Source organism: Pomacea canaliculata, linkage group LG6, assembly GCF_003073045.1.
Source record: "Pomacea canaliculata isolate SZHN2017 linkage group LG6, ASM307304v1, whole genome shotgun sequence".
Lineage (NCBI taxonomy): Eukaryota > Metazoa > Mollusca > Gastropoda > Architaenioglossa > Ampullariidae > Pomacea > Pomacea canaliculata.
The window spans coordinates 26,242,921-26,266,252 of record NC_037595.1 but is presented as its reverse complement, the minus strand read 5'-3'; the positions used below and the strand labels follow the sequence as shown (position 1 = coordinate 26,266,252).

At 41.4% G+C, this 23,332-nt stretch overlaps 3 protein-coding genes across 12 annotated transcripts; all 3 read right to left on the bottom strand.

The window, feature by feature from the left end:
• Window positions 1-54: 54 nt before the first annotated feature.
• LOC112566316 (serine-rich adhesin for platelets-like) lies at window positions 55-10,050 on the bottom strand. Of its 6 annotated transcripts, none has more exons than XM_025242418.1 (7): window positions 9,917-10,050; window positions 8,029-8,180; window positions 7,598-7,894; window positions 5,539-5,898; window positions 4,060-4,365; window positions 3,601-3,682; window positions 55-1,473 (listed from the first exon to the last, which is right to left on the bottom strand). In XM_025242418.1, the coding sequence occupies exons 1-7, from the start codon at window positions 9,919-9,921 to the stop codon at window positions 1,167-1,169; spliced, it is 1,509 nt and encodes a 502-aa protein (XP_025098203.1). In that variant the 5' UTR covers window positions 9,922-10,050; the 3' UTR covers window positions 55-1,166. The 6 variants fall into 6 exon arrangements, with proteins under 6 accessions (XP_025098203.1, XP_025098197.1, XP_025098198.1 ...); XM_025242412.1 differs by lacking the exon at window positions 55-1,473 and adding an exon at window positions 1,480-3,366; XM_025242413.1 differs by lacking the exon at window positions 55-1,473 and adding an exon at window positions 1,480-3,366 and having other exon boundaries at window positions 7,598-7,882.
• A 1,022-nt stretch (window positions 10,051-11,072) lies between these two features.
• On the bottom strand, window positions 11,073-16,532 carry LOC112566319 (uncharacterized serine-rich protein C215.13-like). 2 transcript variants are annotated; one of them, XM_025242425.1, is made up of 7 exons: window positions 16,160-16,532; window positions 15,993-16,043; window positions 15,496-15,640; window positions 14,954-15,250; window positions 14,050-14,391; window positions 13,487-13,672; window positions 11,073-12,946 (listed from the first exon to the last, which is right to left on the bottom strand). In XM_025242425.1, the coding sequence occupies exons 3-7, from the start codon at window positions 15,578-15,580 to the stop codon at window positions 12,615-12,617; spliced, it is 1,242 nt and encodes a 413-aa protein (XP_025098210.1). In that variant the 5' UTR covers window positions 15,581-15,640; window positions 15,993-16,043; window positions 16,160-16,532; the 3' UTR covers window positions 11,073-12,614. The 2 variants fall into 2 exon arrangements, with proteins under 2 accessions (XP_025098210.1, XP_025098209.1); XM_025242424.1 differs by lacking the exon at window positions 15,993-16,043 and having other exon boundaries at window positions 11,074-12,946.
• Window positions 16,533-17,609: 1,077 nt separating this feature from the next.
• LOC112566321 (A-agglutinin anchorage subunit-like) lies at window positions 17,610-22,765 on the bottom strand. Of its 4 annotated transcripts, none has more exons than XM_025242427.1 (5): window positions 21,810-22,765; window positions 20,600-20,659; window positions 19,635-19,774; window positions 18,365-18,757; window positions 17,610-18,096 (listed from the first exon to the last, which is right to left on the bottom strand). In XM_025242427.1, the coding sequence occupies exons 3-5, from the start codon at window positions 19,703-19,705 to the stop codon at window positions 17,646-17,648; spliced, it is 915 nt and encodes a 304-aa protein (XP_025098212.1). In that variant the 5' UTR covers window positions 19,706-19,774; window positions 20,600-20,659; window positions 21,810-22,765; the 3' UTR covers window positions 17,610-17,645. The 4 variants fall into 4 exon arrangements, with proteins under 4 accessions (XP_025098212.1, XP_025098213.1, XP_025098214.1 ...); XM_025242428.1 differs by lacking the exon at window positions 21,810-22,765 and adding an exon at window positions 21,575-21,780; XM_025242429.1 differs by lacking the exon at window positions 20,600-20,659.
• Between the last annotated feature and the right edge of the window lie 567 nt (window positions 22,766-23,332).

Below are 23,332 nucleotides of genomic sequence, written 5' to 3'. Positions count from 1 at the left end.
TTGTAGGGACTAGTTTCAATCGTGTTAACTAAGACTTGTAGGCTTTGTGCTGATGGTACTTTTATTATTTGGATGGATGCAAGATTTTAAAAAATCTTTCTATTGAATAAAAATATTCAAAATAACACTAAAATAAAGAGCTACGAACAATAAATCATGTCAAATAAATCCTGGTATGTGACAGCTTTTCCTTATAGTGAAAAACTCAAATATTTCAACTGTTCTTTGTTCTCGTGGGTCCTTGACATTAGAGAAAAAATTTCAACTTGAAAATTATCCTCAGACACAAGCTCGAGTTCAGCTTGTTTTGTAACGATCACATTTCATTCTCTGTCATGTTCACGGTTCACTTTCCTGCATATTGATAATAACCATATTGAGACACCACGAGGTGGGTGTGGTGCAGTGGGCAAGGCCCTCAGTCCTTCTCTGTGTTGTTTCCCAGAAACCTCAGCTGACTACTGCGGGTGTGCACCCAGTGCCAACGGTCCCAACATGGCGATAGTCGCTGCCTCCTTTGCCGTGGGTGACTGTCACGTGACTGGAGGTCACAGCAATGGAGGTCAGCATCGTGACCTATGATCCCAGCTCTCTCATTGGCGGAAGTCTTGACAACGTATCCGTGTCCAAGGCTGACGTCGGTGTTGTGGATCTTAACCTGTGCGGGGTCAAGTTTGTTGGCGAGAATGGATGGGTGTGTGGTACCCACATTTGGAGAAACATTGCCGAGCAGTGAGTTTTACCCACTCGTTACAAAAATTGTGTCTCACATACTCTGTGTTTCTTTTATGGCGAGGTTAAACAAATATAAATATAGATCAAGAAATGCAACCGACGAGCTTGTTCCTTATGATGATGTCACAAAATAGGCAAAAATTATGGACATTCTCCACAGACAAAATTAAGTTTTAAAAATCGTCTGTTCCATCGACTGCAGTAAAGCTTTTAGTGACAGTAAGTGATAGTAAGTGACAGCAAGTGATAGGTTTCAGTAAGTGACAGTAAGTGACAGTAAGTGACAGTGACATGCTCATAAAGCCCCACAATCGTCACTTGCAGTACGAGGTGTGGGTGTCGATAGACGGCGCTGTGGACTTGGCTCACGAAACATTAGGTTTGTACTCGTGTGACCAGCGCCATCTACATACTGTTGTCACACGTGACGTTCATGGTTTGGTGACGTGGCTGACACGTTCCGCCTCCATTAACTGTGTCATGGCGACATTCTCGTATCCCAGGGAGGGGGCAGTGGTGACGTTCGCTGTGTTTGATCCCTGGACCCCAGACTGTTCGTTTCCATGGGGTCGCTGGTGTTGTCCTGCTGCTGCCCCCTGGTGTTGACCTGCTGACCCTGCTGTGTGCTGGACGCTGGTCGTTGCTCCAGGTGCGAGCCTGCTGTACAGGTGTTCGTCATCATCTCTTTGTCCACCTGGCGAACGGTTTCTGAATGATTCGTAGATGCTACCTGATCGTCTGTGCTCAAAACAGAAACAAACAAGATTTACAAGCAAACCTAAAATAAATTATTTCTAATTCACGAATGTTCCAGGCCTTTATGAATTTATTTGTGTTCACTAAGCAACAATGTGGAGGTTCTTCTCTCATTGTATTATCAAATGGTGGAGAAATTCCTCCCGAACATGCCTTCATCTAGACGAGCAGTCACACAAACACACACACACGCACCATTCATAAGATCACTGTTAATTTATGAAATCCTGGGTGATTCTAAAGACTAGACAAACTGTTTAAACTGGAAACATTAAAATTGTCTACCGACCGATATTTGACAAGGCAAAGTTCAACATAAATTACTGTTTATTTACTTTAAAAAAACTCACACAGAAACAATCACATGAATAAAGTCGTTCTAAAAATATTTACATGGTATAAAAGCTTGAATATTCATGGTAATCACAATGAGATGAGATTATAAGTCTGAATAAGGCTATAAATAAAAACCAAACCATATAAATTCAACATTTCAGAGAACACTGAGACAATCAGGATGAGTATATCAGGTGATAGTTCTACATCTACAAGTGCTGACTGAATCACGATGATAAAATTATTTCTATATTTCTATTAACTGAGCATATTGTCTTTATCATCACCGACACCATTGACTCTATCAGAAGGAATTACAAGCTAGAGTGTCAACAACTAATAGTTGCTATGGTCCTGAGGATTCCATTGAGACAGATTCTAGGGGTTAGCTGACTATTCTAGAATAGAAGAGCAGAAACTCCACGTGATACACTACACAAGCAGAGACACCACAAACCAGTTACATTTTGTACAAGTTTGCTCTAGGTAGATAATGCAAAAATAATAACAGTACAAACTCATTTGATGTCCTGTGTAACACGTTTCTTCTCACCTACCGTCTGACCACCTTCTGTCTATTCTATTGGGTCACCTCTCAATTTCCATGGTTTGAATCACACACTTCGAAATCACATAACTCTTGTCACAACTAACAGTTTAGTTCACAACAAACCCCACTGATCTCTGCAAGGCCTTTGCTCTTTACTTCTGCATCAGAATAGACAGACTGGATAGACGGATGGAAGACGTTTGATGATTCTCTTCTTTCTGCTTCCTCCAATACGAGTGGAAGAAGAGAAAATATGTTTGTAGAATGTAATACTTTCCTAGATATACTTAATCACAGTCGATGGACTTCTGTCGGAGGACCCGACTCATGCCGAAGTAGCGCTGGATAGTGGAATTGGAGTTATCTCCCCTGCGGAGACATAGAGGTCGTTGACGGTCATCTCCATCTCGTCGTCACCATAGTCGTCCTCCCACGTCCTTGTCGACGAAGTATTTCCATTGGTTGATGCAGACGGGTGTTGATCTCCGCCCTTTGTCATCGCTGGTTGACTCTTGGGTTGAAGAGAGTCAGCCTCTCTTTGGCTTCCCTCGCCATCCAGTTCTCTGGTCGCTTCAGGAATATTTTGTTGCTGAAGGGAAGAAAAGGATTCGTAGGCGTCGTTAACGAACATCACTACATCATCATCATCGACTCGATTCTTGTCCGTCTTGTTCACCGGTTCTTTCTGCTTAGACTTTGACAAGGCGTTGACACCATCGTGAGGCTGAGGCTTGTTTTTCTTCGGTGAGACCTCGTAATGATTATTATGTAGCTCATCGTGCAAAGGCTGGTAAGCCGCGTTCATAATGATTCTTGAGTTGTCTTCTCCGCGCTGGGGATCGGACTCCGAGGGGAAGCTTTTAGTTTTCGGAAGAGTTTCTGTGAGATCGCTGTGATGATGGAGTCCGGCTGTGTTCGCATCTGCGCGTGACCTTTCTGTGAAGAAATCCTCAGTGGAAGTTGCATACTTAACTCCGCCACGTTTTTTCCTGAGGAAGAAAATGCTTTGTAATTTAAATGAATGGCGACATCGGCTGTAAAATGTTATGTAAGCCATGTTGGATGGAGGGTTCACTCATAAACAGGTTAGTAGTACATTCAACAAAGCAGGGTGCTTGCAAAGTAACAGACCGCCAGATAAGCTTGGCACAATAATTTCTTCTACCATAAGAAGTATTTCTAACAAAAGAAAAAAGATGATCTTACAGATTTAAGTACTTTACCTGACAACAATCACAATCACAAGGATGATGATAACAAGAACGACGCCTCCCGCAACGCCGGCGATGATGTAGGGGTAGGGAACTGGTGAGAGATCAGAGGATGGTAGACAGCATAAAAATAGAGAAATGCATGCAAACAAACAAACAAACAAACCCACCAACCCACTAACCCACCCACCAACCCACCTACCAAACCAACCAACCCACCAACAAACCCACCAACAAACCCACCCACCAACCAACCACCCAAGCAAACCAAACCAACCAAACCAACCAAGCAACCAAGCAACCAACCAACCAGCCAACCAACCAACCAACCAACCAACCAACCAACCAACCAACCAACCAACCAACCAACCAACCAGCCAACCAACACACACGCATACACACTCGGGTGGAATGTTTGCTATCTGACATACATACACATGAAGGAATCCAACACAAAGAAAGCTACTGAACCTGTTTGGTCGACGTGTGCCCCAGTCGTAGTGTCGCCTGTTGTCGCGGGTGTTGTCCAGTTACCCTCCATGTTGGTGTCGTTTGTTGTCGTCGTTTCATTGCTGGTGGTGAGCGAGACAAACGTTGAGACAGACGAACTTGTTGATGTCACAGTAGATGAATTTACCACTGTTGTTGCCGGAGATACTGTCATTGTCGTTGTAGATTCTTTTTCTGACGACGACGACGTTGATGATGACGATGATGATGAAGACGAAGGTGTTGAAGCCGAGGAGTTCGTGTTGCAGCGAAAGGTGATACTGGACCCTATAAACAAGCAGTAAGAATACAAGTTTCCTCTTGTCCCACAGGTCAACGCCTCAATAACCTAACAGACGACGACTACGGTGGTGAAGCTTGGATGTGAGGACACTACTGTACGACAACAACTACACAGACCATAAACCTGTTTATTTATAGAACTTGTAAAATCCACCAGCGATGAGGAAATCTGCTGTTGCAACATGCTAGTCACGGTCATCACACACCCGGGGTGGGTGCAGGTCTAGCCTGATGACAGGCACGAAGACGGAAACTAATGTGACACTTTCACGGTGCTTCTTAATCAGAAAAAATTAAAACAAATTGACTGTCATAAAAAATAATTCATGGACTGAAGAACGAGTTCTCGTGAGATTATGTTAAGTCTGCTGGAGTCCCAAGGTATCCTGGTAACAGGAGCCGACAGGTGAGACATGAAGACGTGGGACACGTGGATACCGAGGGACAAAGAGCGGGACTGTCAGCATGAAGGATGCAAAAGCAAGACCTCAACATATTATGGGAAGTGTAATACAACCTTCAGCAGCACGTGCTTTGAGCAATATTATAAAATAGAGTATTATCATTTGGAATATGAATCCCCTTAGACTTGGTCCTTTCATGTAAGGTTGTAACTATGAGCAATCCTTAGATACAGTCACCTGATGGGCAAGGAGGTTCTTTTCTCTCAAGTCCTCCCAATATCGTATTTATAGGTTAGACTGTATCTACACTCGCGAACACAAAAAACAACTAACATTTTTTTATGTTCCGGGGACTCCAAAAAACACAACTTTTACAATGGAAGGAAAAAATAATTTGGGATATAAGGGATTAATTACTCGGAAAACACTGATCAATGAAGTGTTTAGAGGAACAGACTCGTCCACAGTACCCCAGACACTGTCTGCCCGTTGTGGCACTCCTATTTTGCAACTTCTACCCGCTTTGATAATCTATACCCATTCTGACACTTTATGTCCATTTTGATAATTGATACCCGTGTTGACACACCCTGATTGTTTGTCCATACCCGTTCTGATGCCCCTACTGCAGACAAGCTACCGTCCAACATCGAGTGAAGGTGGGAGAGAATACAGAAAGCCAGGAAGAACATCAGCAGTAGCATAGCGATAGTAACAGATACATCAAGCGAGACAACCTGTAAGTTTTACTTACCTGTAAACTTTGTCCACATCCTGTGGGAAGGAAGCCCATCAGTTCTATTTGCACCACGTTGGTCAACCTCAATGACACAGTCAGTGCTGCTGTCAGGAAGTGACATGACAGTGTTTGTGACATTAGTCGTGAAGTTGCCATCACTGACAATTATCTGTTGACCACAAGTGATGGTGAACATCGATGTACTGATGTCTGCAAAGAGTATTTCCACTTGAACAGGATGCTCAGCGTGTATATCACAGCGACACCTGGTGTGTGGAGATGGACCAGGGACAAGGAACAGCGAGGGTGAGGCGAGGTACAGCAGGTTAGTCGGTGTGTCGGACAGGTCAGTACACAGGTTATGAATGGAAGACTCTGAAAACATTGACACACGTATAATGACCAGCTGTCAAGAGAGTGTTTACCAGTATAAGCTGTAGTTTATAAACATCCAAACTGTTCAACTGTGCTGCTGACTGCAGAGTCAATTACATGGACAACACGGTGGTCTCGCACATTCTCGTGTGAAGACATAGAACAAGAATACGCCTCAAAGCCTGCGTAAGATGTAATAATGATTGCACAGAGTATTTCAATTTTCCGACCGGAGTAAGGCAGGGTTGTGTAATGTCGCCCATTCTCTTTACGTTCTTCATAAATCAGTTAGCTGTAGACGTGTCTCAGAACGATATTCATGGCATCCAACTGATTCCCGATATATTACAGATACTCTTACTGCTCTTTGCTGATGATGTTGTCCTTGGGTCATACTCTGTTACTGGTCTCCAAAGGCAGCTTAACATTTTAAAAAATTATTCTTAACGTTTTGGCATGTTTGTGAACCTCAAAAAAACCAATGTCATCGTGTTCCGGAAAGGCGGATTTCTAGCATCAAAGGAATGTTGGTATTATGGTAAAGAAAAGATGGAGGTTGTTAACATGTATAAGTATCTAGGTATTTGTCTCACGACTAAGCTCTCCCTTTCCATAGCTGTCGATGACCTTGCAGCTAAGGCCAAATTCAGATCCTGCCAGCTATTAAAATGCTTATGGCAGCTTGGAAATATACCAAGAAACGTTTTTTTCAAGATGTTTGATTCTCAAATTATACCGATACTTACCTACGGATCGGAAGTTTGGGGTTTCCAAAGATATGAGGTCATTGAAAAAGTACAAATGTTCATCTGCAAACGTTTCCTTAATGTGGGTCTTCAAACACCAAACAATATGATTTATGGTGACCTAGGACGGTATCCAGTATTGGTGACCACAAAAGTTAGATGCATTAAGTACTGGCTCCGACTCATTCATATGCATGACACTAGACTCCCCAGAAAAGCATACAACATGTTATATTATCTACAAGAAAACGGTAAACGTACTTGGGCTTTCTTTGTAAAAGAACTTCTCTGTGTCAATGGCTTTGGATTTGTTTGGCTTCAGCAAAGTGTCGGTAACCAGAATGTGTTTTTAAGAACCTTTAAACAAAGACTTACAGACTGTTTCCAACAGGAATGGCACAATGATAAATGCACAAGTGAAAGACTTGAGCTGTATTCTAGTTTTAAGAGCTACGTACAACCTGAGAGATATGTAAATATACTGAGAATTCGCTGTTTTAGGGAAACATTTATTAAGTTTAGATTTGGAATGTCACCCATCAATGTACATCGTTATCGCTACATAAGTTTTTACAGATACATGTACCTCGGAAACAACAATACGACAAATATCAAGATTTTTGTATCTTGTATTTAAAACTAAGAATGAAAAAAGTTCTTGAAGAAATGTTAATATGCATTGATTAGTGATTTATTAGGAATATTGCTGATGATTTTTTTTGTTTGTTTGTTGTTTTTTCTTTCTGAAATTGTCTAACCTCCGTGAAACAAACCAAATGGTCTATTCAAAAAAGAATTCGTTCGTTCGTTCGTTCGTTTGTTCGTTCGTTTGTTCGTTCGTTCGTTCGTTCGTTCGTTCGTTCGTTCGTTCGTTGTGTAAAATATATCATCATCATTGTCGTCATCGTCGTCATAGTGATCTTTATTAAAGAAAGTAAATAACCAACACATACCGTCGATACATTCGTTCTCCAGTGTGACTGTTGTGTTGCTTCGAGAGTAAGTGTCCGGGGGAGTCATGTGCTCTAAGCAGCCGTATGAACACGAGGCTGATGTCTGTTGACGACCAGCACACGTGACTGTGAGAGACTGTGAAGTATTTGTCTGTAAGTTGTTAGTTTGGTCACATCCGACTTGAATCTTTTTACTGATGACATGAACCCACCGGTCTGCACAACTGCTGGTGCATAGGTTTGCCTGCGTGTTCGCCGGTACACACTGAGTGATGGTGGTACCTTCTGAAACAGATGCTGATAAAAGATTTTGCTGCTGTTATATACAATGACCTCCCGGACTGTAACGAGTCTAAATACATGTTAACATATAATGTTTCTGTTTCTCTCTCTCATATATATATTTTTGAAACACACAGAGACTAACTTACCTGAGATGTGAAAGGTACACCATGGTCCAGTCTGCCACACAACAACAACAACAAACCAGTGAAGGATGTTGACTGAAGACCCCAGACTCATGGCAGGTGAGAGTTTGGAAGACAGTTTACTCCTCAACCGACGTTTGTAGCAAGAATACTGACTTACGAAGAAAGAAAGGAATACAATGTATTCATTCTTGATGAATGACTAAACTGTCTGTAACTGTCAGTCGACACTGCAACACAGTACTTTGTACAACTCCTCATCTTATTTTCATTTTTAGAAATAAAGTGAAATGTGTTAAAGATATTAAAGTTGTCTCTTATATTTAATATAATATTAACATCGCCAGTAGTAAATAATTACCAAAAGACTATTAAAAGAGAAACAGATTCTCTCTCATTAATTTATTGAAAACTGAAACAAAAACAAAACTCGAGTCTTTTCATCGCCGTCACTTGTAATGTGAAAGTTAGGTCCGTGTGTTGTGATGTAGATGTGACACAAGGGATCACATGGCTGCCGACACTGGATTTCACTGTGAATTCTGATTTATTTATCTCTTTATTTTTCGTTACATTACTGTCTATGCAAAAGACCAAAATAAAATGTTCCAGAGACAAAAAGTGGTTTTTAAATAATTTTCTTTTTCTCTATTCTCTGTTTGTTGTAATGTCTTACACAGCTGAAATATTGTATTTCTCTCTCTCTCTTTCTCAAACTTTTCTCCCTATCATCTACACACAAATATAGACCTTCAAACCTGTATGCACACGGTCTCTCACACGCGCTCTACGTGGGCACACTCTTACACATATACATACAAGTGCACACACACACACATATAGATATCGTGAAACATTTACGCACACAGGCACTGATCATGTATACACCCACTTGTACACACTCAAAAACTAAGGTACACGTACGCACAAAACGTTTACATGAACACAAAAACACACCTAAATGAGAACAAATACTTACTACGTGCACAAATACTCATCGACATAACACACACACATCAATATACTCATACAAACACATCTGACAAAACCACCTACATAGCACACACACACACACACACCACACACACGCACGCACCAACGTATGCACAAGCGGATACAGGTATATATACAGGTAGTCCTCGGGTTACGACGGTCTCGAGTTACGTCGTTTCGTGGTTACGACGCTGTAACGACGCTCATTCCGACTTACGAGGTTTAGCGTCGTAAGTCGAACTGCACGTGCGCCTCATTCCACGTGCGGCACAATATTTTACTGTACTTATGTTTATTGATAATTATGTAGGGTACTGTGTTCGGATAGGTGTTTGGATAGGCTAAGTGTTTGCAGTACTGTACTGTTATCATGGTACAGTACTGTATGAACGTATGATCCCGATCCGACTTGCGTCGAAAGACCGGATTAACGTCGTAAGTCGAGGACTACCTGTATTACCATCCTAGGCATATTAGGTCTACCTCTAAAGTTAGCGGAAGTTAGAAACCGTGCAGGTGTGTGTGTGTGTAAAACCACCTACCGCTTCAGTAGGTAAAAGCAGACTATGCTGCATTCTCTCTCTCTCATGAGCTACAGTTGTCAGTGCGAGCTTGCTTACTTCACACAGTGAAATACTAGACAGGCCGTGTACTACACACAAACAACCCGCTAGTACCCGCCTTCAACATGCAACACACACACTGACTGAGAGAGAGAGAGGAGCGACAGACAGAAGCAAGTATGTACAGACAACGTACCGACAAACAGAAAAACAATCTCACCTGTTCCACACCAGAAACTGTATTTAATCATGCTCACAACCAGTGTAGACAACAACTCACACCTCACTCATAACTAGCAAGGTCAGAGTTCACGGCTCCCCAGTGACGACTTTACCTCATAGTATCTAGATGTTCAGCCTCATATCATCTTTCTGTATTTTGCCGAGAAGACTGGTGACGGCTACACCCTGGTTATGGCCACCCTGAGTGCAGTGAAGTGAGATCGGTAAAAACTTTCTTCATGTCAGTCGGTGTGTGTGCGAGGATCTACGAATGTCATAATAACTTCCTGCTTCACTCAAACTGGCAAAACCTGTTTCTGTCTACTCAGTCACTCAGATTATCTTCAAGACTTCTGTGGGAAGGGGGGTCGTCCTCACCTTGCGATGTCTACAGGTAACTGGCTTTGTATGTCACACACACAATGGTGGGAATAGTGGCGGATAATTAATTAACGGTTGGGTGTTGGAGGCGGAAGTGTACAGGATAGTTTTATATCGCCATTATCTACTGATAGCTGCAAAAATCATGTTTAACCATCCATCAGAGTTTAGCTACATTCTGTGTCTGTCTATAGTTTGTTGTGACAGACATAAGACTGGCGTCACGTGTTGACTGTTGAGACGGACGTTCACCTGTGACATGGAAACTTCTCCAGGTGAACATCTACAGCAGCAAGTGACAGTCTCACGAACACGTGATAAACAATTTCCAGGTCCATCTTTTTCTCTGTAGTTTGCTCTGTGTGGTCTCAGTCCAGTTGCTGAAACTCAACTCCTTTGTTTTCTCTCTTTCTCTCTCGTTATAACGGCTTTTATTAAACTAGAGTTGTTTCCCTTTCATGCGTCACGCCTCGCTTGACCGTTGCTATGCTGCTGTGGATTTTTATTTATTTATTTTGTCCATGCATTCTGAATTTTTCCTTCGCTATATTTTACTCGTTCTCCACTCTGCCATCTCCTTGCCCCATCACATGAATTCAAAACGAGACCGACAAGTGCATTTATTTATACTGGGTCAAGTCTACAGTTTCAGAAAAAATTGTTTGTAATGAATTATTATTATTATTATTGTTATTGTTGTTGTTGTTGTTGTTGTTGTTGTTGCAGTATCTTGAGCTTTGCCCCGACCTGTCTTGTACCTAACGTATATATATCTCCACACACACACACATAGTGTCTGGTGTACCTAACCAAAGTATTTATGCACATACACACAGTCTTGATGTACCTGTGGGTGTCGAGAGAGAATAATAGATAGTAGGTCCAGTTTAGTATACTTTAGAACATTCGTGCCACACAATATGTTTTATTACCAATTTCCTCGTTAACGTGCACAAAACATGAATTTTAAGAAGAACTTAATTTATTACCAATAAAACAATGCATGGCATGAAATACTAGCTATTCTTTCTTCTCCAATTACTAAAGGATGTTGGCACAGAATGTAATTAACAGCACTCTGAAGTTGATTGCAGCTGATGTAGAATGTCACTTAAAACAAAAAACATGAAAGTGTTTTGTCAGGAACTGTCACATTCTATCAATGAACTTTCACAGGTCATCCGTGGAACTGTAGGTAACTTTCATCTTTCATCAGTATAGACTCTGGTAGACAAAAATGTGAAAATTATTTCCAATTAATAATACAGTATTCAATTGCATTGAAAACTACAGCTTTCTGTAACATCAATAATATTTTAATAGATTAAACATTTTATTTTTTTTAGAAAAAATATATAGGTAAGCTAGACACACTAACAGACATCAGCATGCCAACTCGACCCATCTACTACACACACATTCCAGTGATGCTGTCAACATTTCTTTTTAAATGATTGGTCTGTAGATGTGTGTGTGTGTGAGTCTCTGTGTGTGTGTGTTTGTTCATAAAAGTAGCTGTGTTTGTGTTGTTGTATTTTTACAGGCTGAGCCTGCGCATATTCTGAGTTCTAATAATTAAATGAACCCATGATTCACTGCTGTTAGAATGTAGAACTGTATAGAATATTATATTATATGCTGGAAATTCTGTTTCAACACATTTCACAGTGGAGCAACTGCTACAATCTATTACAAGGATGATTACAACAGTTTCCCACCAAGCACCCGATGTGCTGTCTTCAATGTTTGCCTGAAACAAGAATATGAAGTAGGCTGTGAGAACGAATTTCACACAATTAAATTTTGTTCATAATCGGTTAGCACAATATTGCAAAACTTTCCCCAACTCAAATTAAATTTGTAAATATACACACAACAGACCGATTTGTACTCACTTCAAAATTAGAAATGGTGGTAAGATATATTTACCAGATAATACTGCACGCCATACCAGAAGTATAACAAAATGTACCAGGTGGCAAGTTTGACTTTCGCGATTTTATCATCCACAGGATGCCAGAGACCGACGACCGATACAACTGTGGCGATGATGTCGGTGATAAGATGGCTGGAGGTTGCCAACAGCTCCAGTGGGTAGAGGGGATAAAGATGATAACGATGTCTTTGAGGGTAAAAACATGTTTCTATAGCAGACGATGACCGTGGGCATAATTTGATGTGCATTATTGATGGGGTCAAAACATCAAAATATTATTTGTAAGTAGTCTACACAAGGCGACATCTACTAACGATACACAGGAAGTGAAGGCAGGATAATCTGAACACATCTCGTTATTAACCATCATTATCTTGTTTGTACAGCGCTTTGAGTTAGACTTTGATGGTGGGATAAAGGCTTGATGATTCAACTTATTATTATCATTGTTATTATTATCATTATTATTATCATCGTCATCATCATTATTATTATTATAAAATATTATAACAATGTGTAAAACATTCATGCGCTAAAACACATAACACTCTATACAAAACCTCTAACATACTGGACACTGGAGTTGAAAAAGATGATGAAGAGGTGGTCGAAACAGGAGTCGATGTCATCGTCTCAGTGCCTGTAGAAATCGTAGCGGGGTCTGGAGACGAGACTCTAGACGAGGATGTTGTCGAGGGTGGTCTATCGTTGGAAGACGCTGCTGTAGACATCGTTGATGTGTCTGCTGTCGACAGTGTGGTTGAGACCGTTGATCCCACTACAACATCTGACGACTTCCCGTCGCAGTTCAGCATCATGTTGCTGCCTGTAAGAGATGATATCAAGATGTTCAGGGTTTGCTCGGTTCATTCTGACGATACTCAGCAGACGACTTTTACCTGTCGCACCACCTGTCAATTAATTGGTCGCCGATAGCAATGAATCTCAGTGATTTTATTGTTTTCTGTACCAGCATCAGCTTTACACACGCATGCCCCCCCACACACACCCACATATCACCATCTACATTATCACATATAAACACATGACACCTACAACACATCAACACAAAGCCTGAAAGCGTTCGGGGAGAGAATGAGAAAGAAAGAAAAAGCGATGCTTTTAATCAAAAATAATATAATTATTGGAGATGCAAGACGAACAAGACTAACAAAAAGTCACATTTATTAAAAACATAAATGGCATAACAAACATATGTTGGTCAACATTATGGAGACGGGCTGTGAGGTGGTGGAGAGGAACTGTGATGTGCTCAGGGTGGGCGGTAAGGTGCTGGGTACGGCCTGGAAGGTTCTAGAGTCGTTGGACATCGGTAACGAAATACAAGAGGAAGGAGACGACGTACTCGAAGGCGAACATCTTGAAGAAATCACAGTGGAATCCGGAGAGGACTCTTGAGATGTGAAACTTGTCGTCAAAGATGTTTTAGTGGAGGAAGACGTCGTTGTAGACATCGTCGCTGTGGTTGTTGTTGACAGAGTGAATACAGAGTCTGGTGGCTGCTCTAAGTATTTAAGTGTCATGTTGCTGCCTGTAGGAGATAAAAACAAGTTGTTAAGCCTTTTGCACAGAAACTAGAAGCATCTCCATAAGAAGTCGTACATTGTCAGTAATTAATCTTAGTATATGTAGTTATATTTTTCATTAAAAACTCACACACCTGCACACAAACACAGAGACAGACATGCACAAACAGAACCCAACAAACATGCTGTATATGTATCAAATATCGAGACTATCTCTACTCTAACATTTATTTCTATATCATTTTATGTTTGTTCTCGTCAAACAACAACATGTCCAGGAAGACAGACCAACAGTCACACCGCCTGCAGCATGAGATGTAAGTCTGTGGACACAAGGTTTCCTGTGGTGGAGATGAGGAATGTACAAACTACAAATACTTGCCGGATACTTTCATCCACACTCGACCTGTCATGGTCGAGACATTTCTGTTATCGCCACGGTAGATGATTCTCATCGTGCAGGGTTTGTCTTGTAAGACCAGGTCGATGTTAACTACAGGACCTAAAAACAGGAATTCATTACTACTCCAGCTGCCACAAGTGATGTTCACATCTGAGTTCACATCCGCGTACAGAACCTCGGCCTTCAAGACACCAGTTATTTCACAAGAACAGTTAGTAAATAAACTTGTTTCAGGTGATGTGAACATTAATGGTGAGGCCAGGTAGACTTGTCCTTCCAGGTTCACTTCCTGCTTGAGGCACAGGTTGTAGATTTTGCTCTCTGAAAAAACAAAAACAAAAAATAAAAACAAAACAACGCTTTTATAAAAAAAAAAAAAAAACATCTACGGTGACAAACAAGATGTATGTGCTGACTTTTGCAGTATTTTCTTTAAGAAAACGCGAACACCGACGACATCGACGATGAACTAGTTTTTAAAAGCAAAAATATTTCTTAATGTTCTTTCTGTTTTACATTCACAGAGCTGAGCGGAGATGTCACATTATCTAACACAGACGTGAAGGTCTTTGAAGTCCTGTAGAGAAACGATCAAAGATCAAACGAATAACTAAGGCGATGGGGAGTAAAGGGTTCGAGGGAAAGTGTCTGTGTACGTTACGTCTACGTCATCGTTATCAGCCTAACGTTGTAGAAGTTGTACCAGACGTTATGTCTACGTCATCTACCAGCTTATCGTTGTAGTTGTTGTCACGGTGGTGCTATCAATGTAGAGACCGTGAGGCTTAAGACTTAAACAGATTATTTTTACAAAATACAAAATATCGGACAGCAATGGCAAGTGGGGTGTGTGGCAGCATGGGGCATGAGTCAGTCTACATACCCGGGATACATTCGTAGGTCACATCCACCAAAGCCTCGTTGTAGTCCTTTACATCACTCCTCACAGACTCACTACAGACGCTGTTGGGAGGACTGGCAGGACCAGCACAGGACACATCGAGGCCGGTCTCACTGTTTTCTTGTAAATAATTGTTGCTGTAGCTTAAAGAACAGTTAGTGTTGACTGGTGAATACAGCTCTTGGATCACGTGATACCAGGAATCCGAGGAGCAGGACAACATCGCCCAGGTGCTGTTTGTGGTGTTGCATATTGTAGAGATTTTTGTTTCTGATGTCACTGAAAAAGATTCTATGAATAAAATTCATTTTACTCTTGCTTCACTAAGATTTCGACATGGCTGACATGATTGATAGTCCAATCTTACTCATTTCACCCATCGGATTTCACATTACATTTTGTTTGTTTGCTTCTTTCTTTCTTCATGCTTACCTAGCACTCATTCACCCTTCCTTCTGACCGAAGTATAAGTAAAAAACTGATATCAATATCAGAGAGAGTAAAACATTAGAGACAAGAAGTACCTGACTGAAGTGTATTCAGGAGTCCACACAGGAAGAGAAGAACAATGGAGCAACAATGTAATTTACCAGAACCTTCCATCGCCATAGCAACAGGATTGTGGATATTGTGAGTTGAGTGGTTTGTCCTTAGCTGACTGTCAACATCCTGAAGCAAAGAGGTTAAAATCATTACTTGTTGACATTTTTTCTAGGCTTTTGGTTTGTTTGTTTGTTTGTTTGTTTGTTTGTTTGTTTGTTTGTTTGTTCTGGAAAGCTAGATAGAATTGCTCCTCCTTTACCCCACATACTCTGACTTCCCCTTGTGTGTTCTGTTTTGTTCTGTTTTCTCTCAAACACGGACAGATAGGCTGACACACAGGCCTAAGAGACAAACAATGCTAGGCAACAAGCAAGCAGAATATTTAGGAAAAAGAAGGAGTAATTAGACAGGTCAAAAGATTGACAGACAAACAGACAGACAAGCTGCAAACAACAAACAGATAGATAAACAATCTCACCCCCTGTGCCAGCCGACAGTTGACAAAGTCCTGTTCACTGACACCAACTGACTGACGCACAAAAGACAGGTAACAAGATATCACTCATAATAGTTTGAAGATCAGACTTTCTAGCCAGATATTCACCTGTAGTCACAGGTGTGCACTCAGCATGACAATACACTTACTCATCTAGTTGTAGTCTGTGGAGATGTTGGGGAGGACCTGCTCCAGTAACGGCGCCATCACAGGCAGTATACCTTGTGAGTCTGATTTTTAAAAAATATATTTGAGTTGGAGGCACTTGACATTCTATAAATACGCTCACAACTTCCTTGCTAACAGTTAGCTAACCCAGCTTCTAGTCAACCTGACACCACCTTAGGGAGGCCGGGGTTCTTTGTGGTCGCAGTCCTCCAACGTGCACGAAAGGTCATCAGGCGGGGTCAGGTGGCAGGAAGTAGTTTGCTTTGTATGACAGTTTATGCCGGGTATTTCTCATTTTTATGATGGTGTCGGGAATTTTCGTTTCAGCTTTCTATTGACTTTTTCTCGCAGGTTTATCCCAAAGAAATTATTCCTTTGAGCGGACTGTGAACAGAGCTGGGTGGCAGGTGACTGGTTAAAGCCACACTCAGTCCAGTGAATGGCACAGCACGATGTGTGACAGACACAGAAACTGTGACAACCACAGGAAGGTGTGACAGACAATGGTTAGGTAAACATACTGAGACCGTTAGGCTGAACACGTGTAAAGTTTAAACAGTCGAACATTTACAACAGTTTGACAACTGATAACACCATGAATGAACAAAACACTTTCACTCTTTCTCACTCGCTGTGACGACCTACAAGCTCCAGACTCATACAGCAGCAGTCGTTGCCTGTTCTTATTTTTCACACATCCCCTGACATGGTTGTAATGCATTTTGCACTAACCTTATTTTTAATAATAATAATAATAATAATAATTTGTTTTTCCCACCATTAAAGTGGGACTCAAAGCGCTTTACTAAAAAGAAAAAATACACAAACATAATAAGAAAGGATGCTGGTCTCAAAAACAGTTGAAGCATCACTGTAGACACAGGCAACACTGCATGATGACCACTTCTGATGATGATGATGATGATGATGATGATGATGATGATGTTAAGAGTGATTTCCCCTTGTTTTTTGACAGTGATGGGGAGGTGATGTCAAATGACTGACTTATGTACCCCCCTGATTTATCTGCTACTATTTTGTCTGGTCTATATTCACTCCATAGTCTCTGTAATGTGATATTGAGTAATAGTAAAACTGAATCAGTTGTATTTATTTACACATTGCTATTCTTAAAATATTAACATACAAACATAAACTTGTATTTATTCACACATTATTATTCTTAAAGTATTTACAAGCAAGCACAAAGTTCAATAGAAAAAATAGTTTTCAATTAAATAGTTTTAGATGAAAATTTGATAATTTAATTTTTTCCCATAGCTAGGAAAACATTTTCCTGGCGAGAATGAAGTTTAGTCTTTCTTTCCTCCTCTTGCACGCAAAATTTTTGTTGGTGATTTTGGAGAAAACATCATATATTCATTCGCTGCCTGTCGTCTGTTTAGGGGCGACAAGGGCCGACTACCGCAGACGGTGGGCTGTCAGTTGAGTCATCGCCCTTTATTGTCATTTATTGCGCGGGGACGATTCATATACTGAATTATCAATCATCGTCACTTCATCTTTGTTGTTGTTGTCGGCACCAGTAGCACCTCCATTGTACAACCGTCTAACGGTCCCAAGTGCAGGGGATCCATAGACGTCATTGTCAACCATCAAAATCTCATCGTTGTCGTCAGCATCACCCTCAATGATGACGTCACGGCCAGAGGTGTGAGCCAGGTTGGTGAACATGACGAAGACCCCGCCCTTGGGTGCTTTGACGCCGTTTGGAGGGGTTGCTTGGCGAACTGCGGCACAGTCCGGAAGGTGAGTTGTGCTGACGTCATCCAGATTGACGTACACGTCACAGCTGTGATTGCTGAACCTGTTGTCGTCATCGTCTAGAGAAGGGGGGTCTGTCCGCGAGTAGTCCTCGCTTTGGCTTGTCTTCATCCTCGTCTGGCGGCGCTTTCTCCTGAGTGACAAAAATAGATTCACGAAATAAAGCATCTTTAATAAAATTAAAATAAAACAGCAAAACGAAGCGAAATGTGGACATTAGTACATGCGTGAGTGAGAAAGAGAATGAGAATGAATGTGTGTGTGTGTGCACGCGCCATTGTATGTACAACTCGCTGTTCGTCTGCACGCTAGTAAAGCTTTTTCTTCAACTGATTTTGTCTTTTTGATTGTGACCCAGTAATGACCCCAGTAATAGAAAGCCCTGCTTTAGAGTCAGGTACCTGACGACTAGACAAGCGATCACGAGGACGATTAGCGCAACGCTTCCCACGGTGACGAACACAATGATGTAGACGTTGGCTACAGTGACGTCAGAGACAGGCTGTGAGTTGCTGGAAGTCGACACTGAGGTGCTGTGGGTCGACACTGAGGTGCTGGGGGTCGACACTGAGGTGCTGGGGGTCGACACTGAGGTATTGGAGGTCGACTGTGAGGTACCGGAGGTGAAGTCTGAGGGGCTGAAGGTCCACTCTGAGGTGCTGGGGGTCGGCACTGAGTTGCCGGAAGTCCCCACTGAGGTGCTAGAAGTCGACACTGAGGTATTGGAGGTCGACAGTGAGGTACCGGAGGTCGAGTCTGAGGGGGTGGAGGTCCACTCTGAGGTGCTAGAGGTGCTATATGATGTGAATAAAGGGTGAAATCATCATCATCATCATCATCATCATCATCCTCATCGTCTAATATATATATAGTCCATACTCACATTCGTAAGCGCTTAAGAGAAAAACAAGATTACATACTAAGGCCAGAAGGGTAAACAACAGTACATGACTAACAAAATACAAACATAGAAAACGCAAAGATGATCAGGTAACAAGAACTAACGGTATCGTCATGTTTTCCAAAGGAAGTCTCGAAGGGAGGTAGCTAGTAGACGAAAAGACAAGCCTGGAAGGGGATGTGTGGTTGAAGATGGACTAGCATTGTGAGGACTGTTGTTAGGAGTCAGTCAGTCAGTCAGTCAGTCAGTCAGTCAGTCAGTCAGTCAGTCAGTCAGTCGTCCCTTGACGGGTACCTGTCGTTGGGGGAGCACACTGACAGACTGACCAGACCCTCCACTCCACCTTATTCTGGGCGGCAGTCAGCAGGTCCTGTACAGGACAGGTTGCTAGGGGCAATGCTCCAGTAAGAGGTGTGTTTTAGTGCACATTTAAAAGGATTCAGTAGTTGGAGGAGGTGAACATATAAATGGGGAAGAGTTCCATTGTTTTTCTGCGCAGTAACAAAAGCTCCTGTGACCACATGTTGTTGTTCTTGTGACAGGAATAGTTAGGATACAATTATCAGACCTAGAGCATGTCTTGCTGGGTGTAGGGAAAGATGAGTTTAGAGAAAAGGGAGGAGCTTGCAGAAAAATTAAAACTCATCTCAGACAGTTTATACTGACTTGAGGGAGATACGTCTAACTGCTTTTGTAAATTTCTAATGACTTGGACCACAGTCCATCTCCAGCATCTCACAGTGGACCTAACCGCTGTAACTGTAACTCACCTTTGAGAGACTGACGATGAGATGGTGGAATCCGATGTTTCAGTAGATGTCAACACTTCGCCTTCAGACATGACGCCGGGGGTCGTTGGCAGAGCGGTTGACACTGTGGTAGTTACTGTGCAGTCTGTAGATGTTACAGCCTGTAGCAAATAGAAACAAGGTTTTCAGTTTGTACAAGTCTTCACAGTTCACTGACTCTTCAAAGACATCGTGACCAGTGGGCTTGTGTTGTCGGCTTCACTACGGTCACGAATACTATACAGTATACAGTAAACAGTACACAGTACACAGTATACAATAGACAATAGACAATAGACAGTACACAGTACACAGTACACAGTATACAGTATACAGTATACAGTAGACAGTAGACAGTATACAGGGTCATGACCAGAAACCCATCGAGAAAGGAAAAAAGCTGTGACACACCTTCTCCTCCTTATCATCATCTTGGTGTCCCGATGGTGTACTCGTTAAAAGAGAGTGTAGACTATAATATAAACAAATAATCGTTTTTATTTTAAATATCTGAGCCACAAACACTTTGTCACATCATCTGACAAGGGAAATAAGTCTGTGAATGTACCATCAGGGGTGGACTGATGTACCCGGGGTGTACAACTATTTGCTGTGGAAGTCACAGGACAACATTGCTCAGGTGAAGTTATTGTTGTTGCATATTGTAAGTTATTTCTTCTTTGTGTAAACAACATTATAAAATTTTAACATGACTAAGATCAATAACATTTCTTAGAAAACAAAAATCGTTTTTCCCCATAACATTTAATCTTCTTCCTCCGCTTACTCATTAATTTTTTTCTTCATTCATTCGTTGATTAATTCGCTTATTCGTTCTGTTTCTTCATCCTTTCTTTTCTGAATACATACAACCTTCCATTCGACCACGTTCTAAATTAAAATATGTTTTTAAAATCAGATAAAAAAAGAGTGTTGGTGACAAGTACCTGGTGGAATGTGAATAATCCAGCTACACAACTCGTCTGATGATCGTCTCCTTGCTCCTCCTGTCACCAAAACAACAACATGTGGCCACAGGATGTTTAGTTATTGTGCAGGTAAACAATGGAACTCGCTACCTTTCCATACCCGCCACCTACCCACTGAAAACACAACTCTTCCATAAACATGACTCCTAACGACCTATCCCATAATGCTATCGTTCTTTGTCACATCCTTCCTTTTACAATATCATGCTACTTTGTGTTTTCTGTGTTTGATTTTATTCTTCGTTTAGTAGGTTGTTTATTCTTTTATAGCGCATATGTTGTTTGTTTGTTTGTTTTCCTGTCCCTCGTATGCTGTCCATGTTTCGTTCTTGTTCTTAAGAGCTAAGACCATGCTTCTTAGTAGTGTGTGCTTTACAAATTTTGCATTTATTATTATTTATTATTAATCCACACAGCAGGAGAATAACAACGTAGATACAAAGTAGTTTAACTGAAACCATCGCCATCACTGGTCTGTCATGGACAGTATGAATTGTTTAGCTGATGATCAACATCCTGAAATAGAGATACAGTGTTGTTTTATAATCACTAATTATCTTTTCTTTTTATTCTATTTTCTGGGCTTTGTTTCCTTATTCTTTTTACTTTGTTACCATTTCTATCTTCTTTTATCTTTTCCTGAAGATCCCCGTCTTACTTCTACTTTTGTCAGATCCACTCTGTCTTGCTTTATTCTCTCTAAACGAATGTCTATTGTTGGTGTAAGTTTGTGAGTACCATTGTTAGTGACACTGGTTTATTGTCATGCGACTTCTAGTCTTTATAACACAGGAAACTAAAGTCGCAAACTGGTATGCATGGAGACAAATACAGGTAGACGGACAGACTGACAGATGAACAGAGACAGAAAGATTGACAGACAAACAGGTAGACATATTTACCGACAGAAAATGGACAAAGAAACAAACTAACCCGTGGCACAACCAACACTCGATGTAGTCGTGGTCGCTGACAGCAAGTGACTGACTCACAAACAACAACAACAAACACAAAGGTTTCAAGGTTCAAGTCATACAGTCCTTTTATGATTCTGTGCGTGCAAGGCGATACACTTCCTTCAGTTTTTTGTCTGCTGAAAACATTTTACAAAGACTACTAAAAAAGGTAATTTAAAAATGTAACAGTGATAATGAAAAACACGGGGTACCTTGGTACTCGTAGCAAAGACGATGATGAGCAGCAAATTATTTTTCCCATAAGGAATAATGTCAGTCGAATTAATTCCTCCCGGACCCTACAAACTCCTCCAATGTCTGGTGTCGCCCGCCACCTTTAGTTACAACACTTGTTGTGATGTGTTGTGATGGCCTCGTTGTTTGTCATGAAGGTGATTATCGTTGTTCTCAGTTTACAACATTCTGAGTGACATCAGAAACAAGGATACCACTCGGGGACTTCTTTTAAACCCGATCGTGGTTTTATTTTCCTTTTCTGCTGGGCTTTGTCCCTTTCCGAGAATCCGTGATGGTTTCTTTGTTCAAAAATTGCTCAAAAAAAAAGAAAAGAAGTCAGTAAAGATCACAACCAGTAAAGGCCGAGTAAAGGGTTCTGCACTGTGCGAGAGCTTTGTCGAGACTAGACGAGATCTTAAGTTTCGCCTGAAGCAAGCCGACACCTCGTGAGGTCACAAGGTCTCGCAAGCGTGTCGTCAAACATTGCCAGGTGGTTTTTTTCTCTCGTCAAAAAGCGTCAAGACTAAAGTAGAATAGTTTCGAAACTGTTGTGTGGGAAGGTTTGATGTATCTCCTATACTCCTTCTTCTGTCTTTTATTCACTCCATTGTCTCTATCATATGACGTACTATGAAAGTGATTTTAAAACTTAACAAGACAGGTGTGTTTATTTACAAACTGTCGTGCTTGAAATATTTACAAGCGAAAACAAGGAAAAGCAGTTTGACTATAAATGTTGTTATCTTTATTTTCACAATTTGCTTTTGTTCAAGTATATCGCACAGATACCACGAAGAAATATTTTTCATAAATGAAGTTTAATCTTCTTTATCTTACTCATGAAGATTTTGTCTCTGATTTTCTAGAAACTTTCTAACCAAGCATTCATTCATCGCCTCTCTTCTGGAATTTGTAGGGGAGCGACCATTACCTGACACGTGGTCACCTGTGTGTATCAGCTGATGAGGTGGACGGAAATGATGAGTATACTACATTATCAACCATAATCACTTCATCAGTGCTGACGTCACCGGTACTTTCATTCTGAAAAGTTTTAAACGTCCCAACAGGTGAAGAGGGTTCATAGACGTCATTGTCAACCATCAATACCTCGTCACTGTCGCGATCATCCCCTCGAGTGACGTCAGGCTTACTGGTTACGTCATTGCCAGACACGTAAGCCACGTTATCAAACATGATGACGTCACAACCCCCGGGCCCTCTGACACCGTTCTGAATCGTTGCTGGACAAAGAGCAGAAGAATCCGGAAGTGGAGTTGTGCTGACGTCATCGAGATCGACGTAGACGTCACAGCTGTGGGTGCTGAGCCTGTTGTCCTTGTCCTCTGGAGAAGGAACCTCCTTCGCCATCCCGCCGCAGTTCTCTCTGTCTCTCGTCTTCGCCCTCGTCTGGCAGCACTTCGTCCTGTGAAGTAAAAACATTTACACGTGGATAAAGCGCGGGGATTCTTTAATGTCTTTCTAACAAAAGAACAAT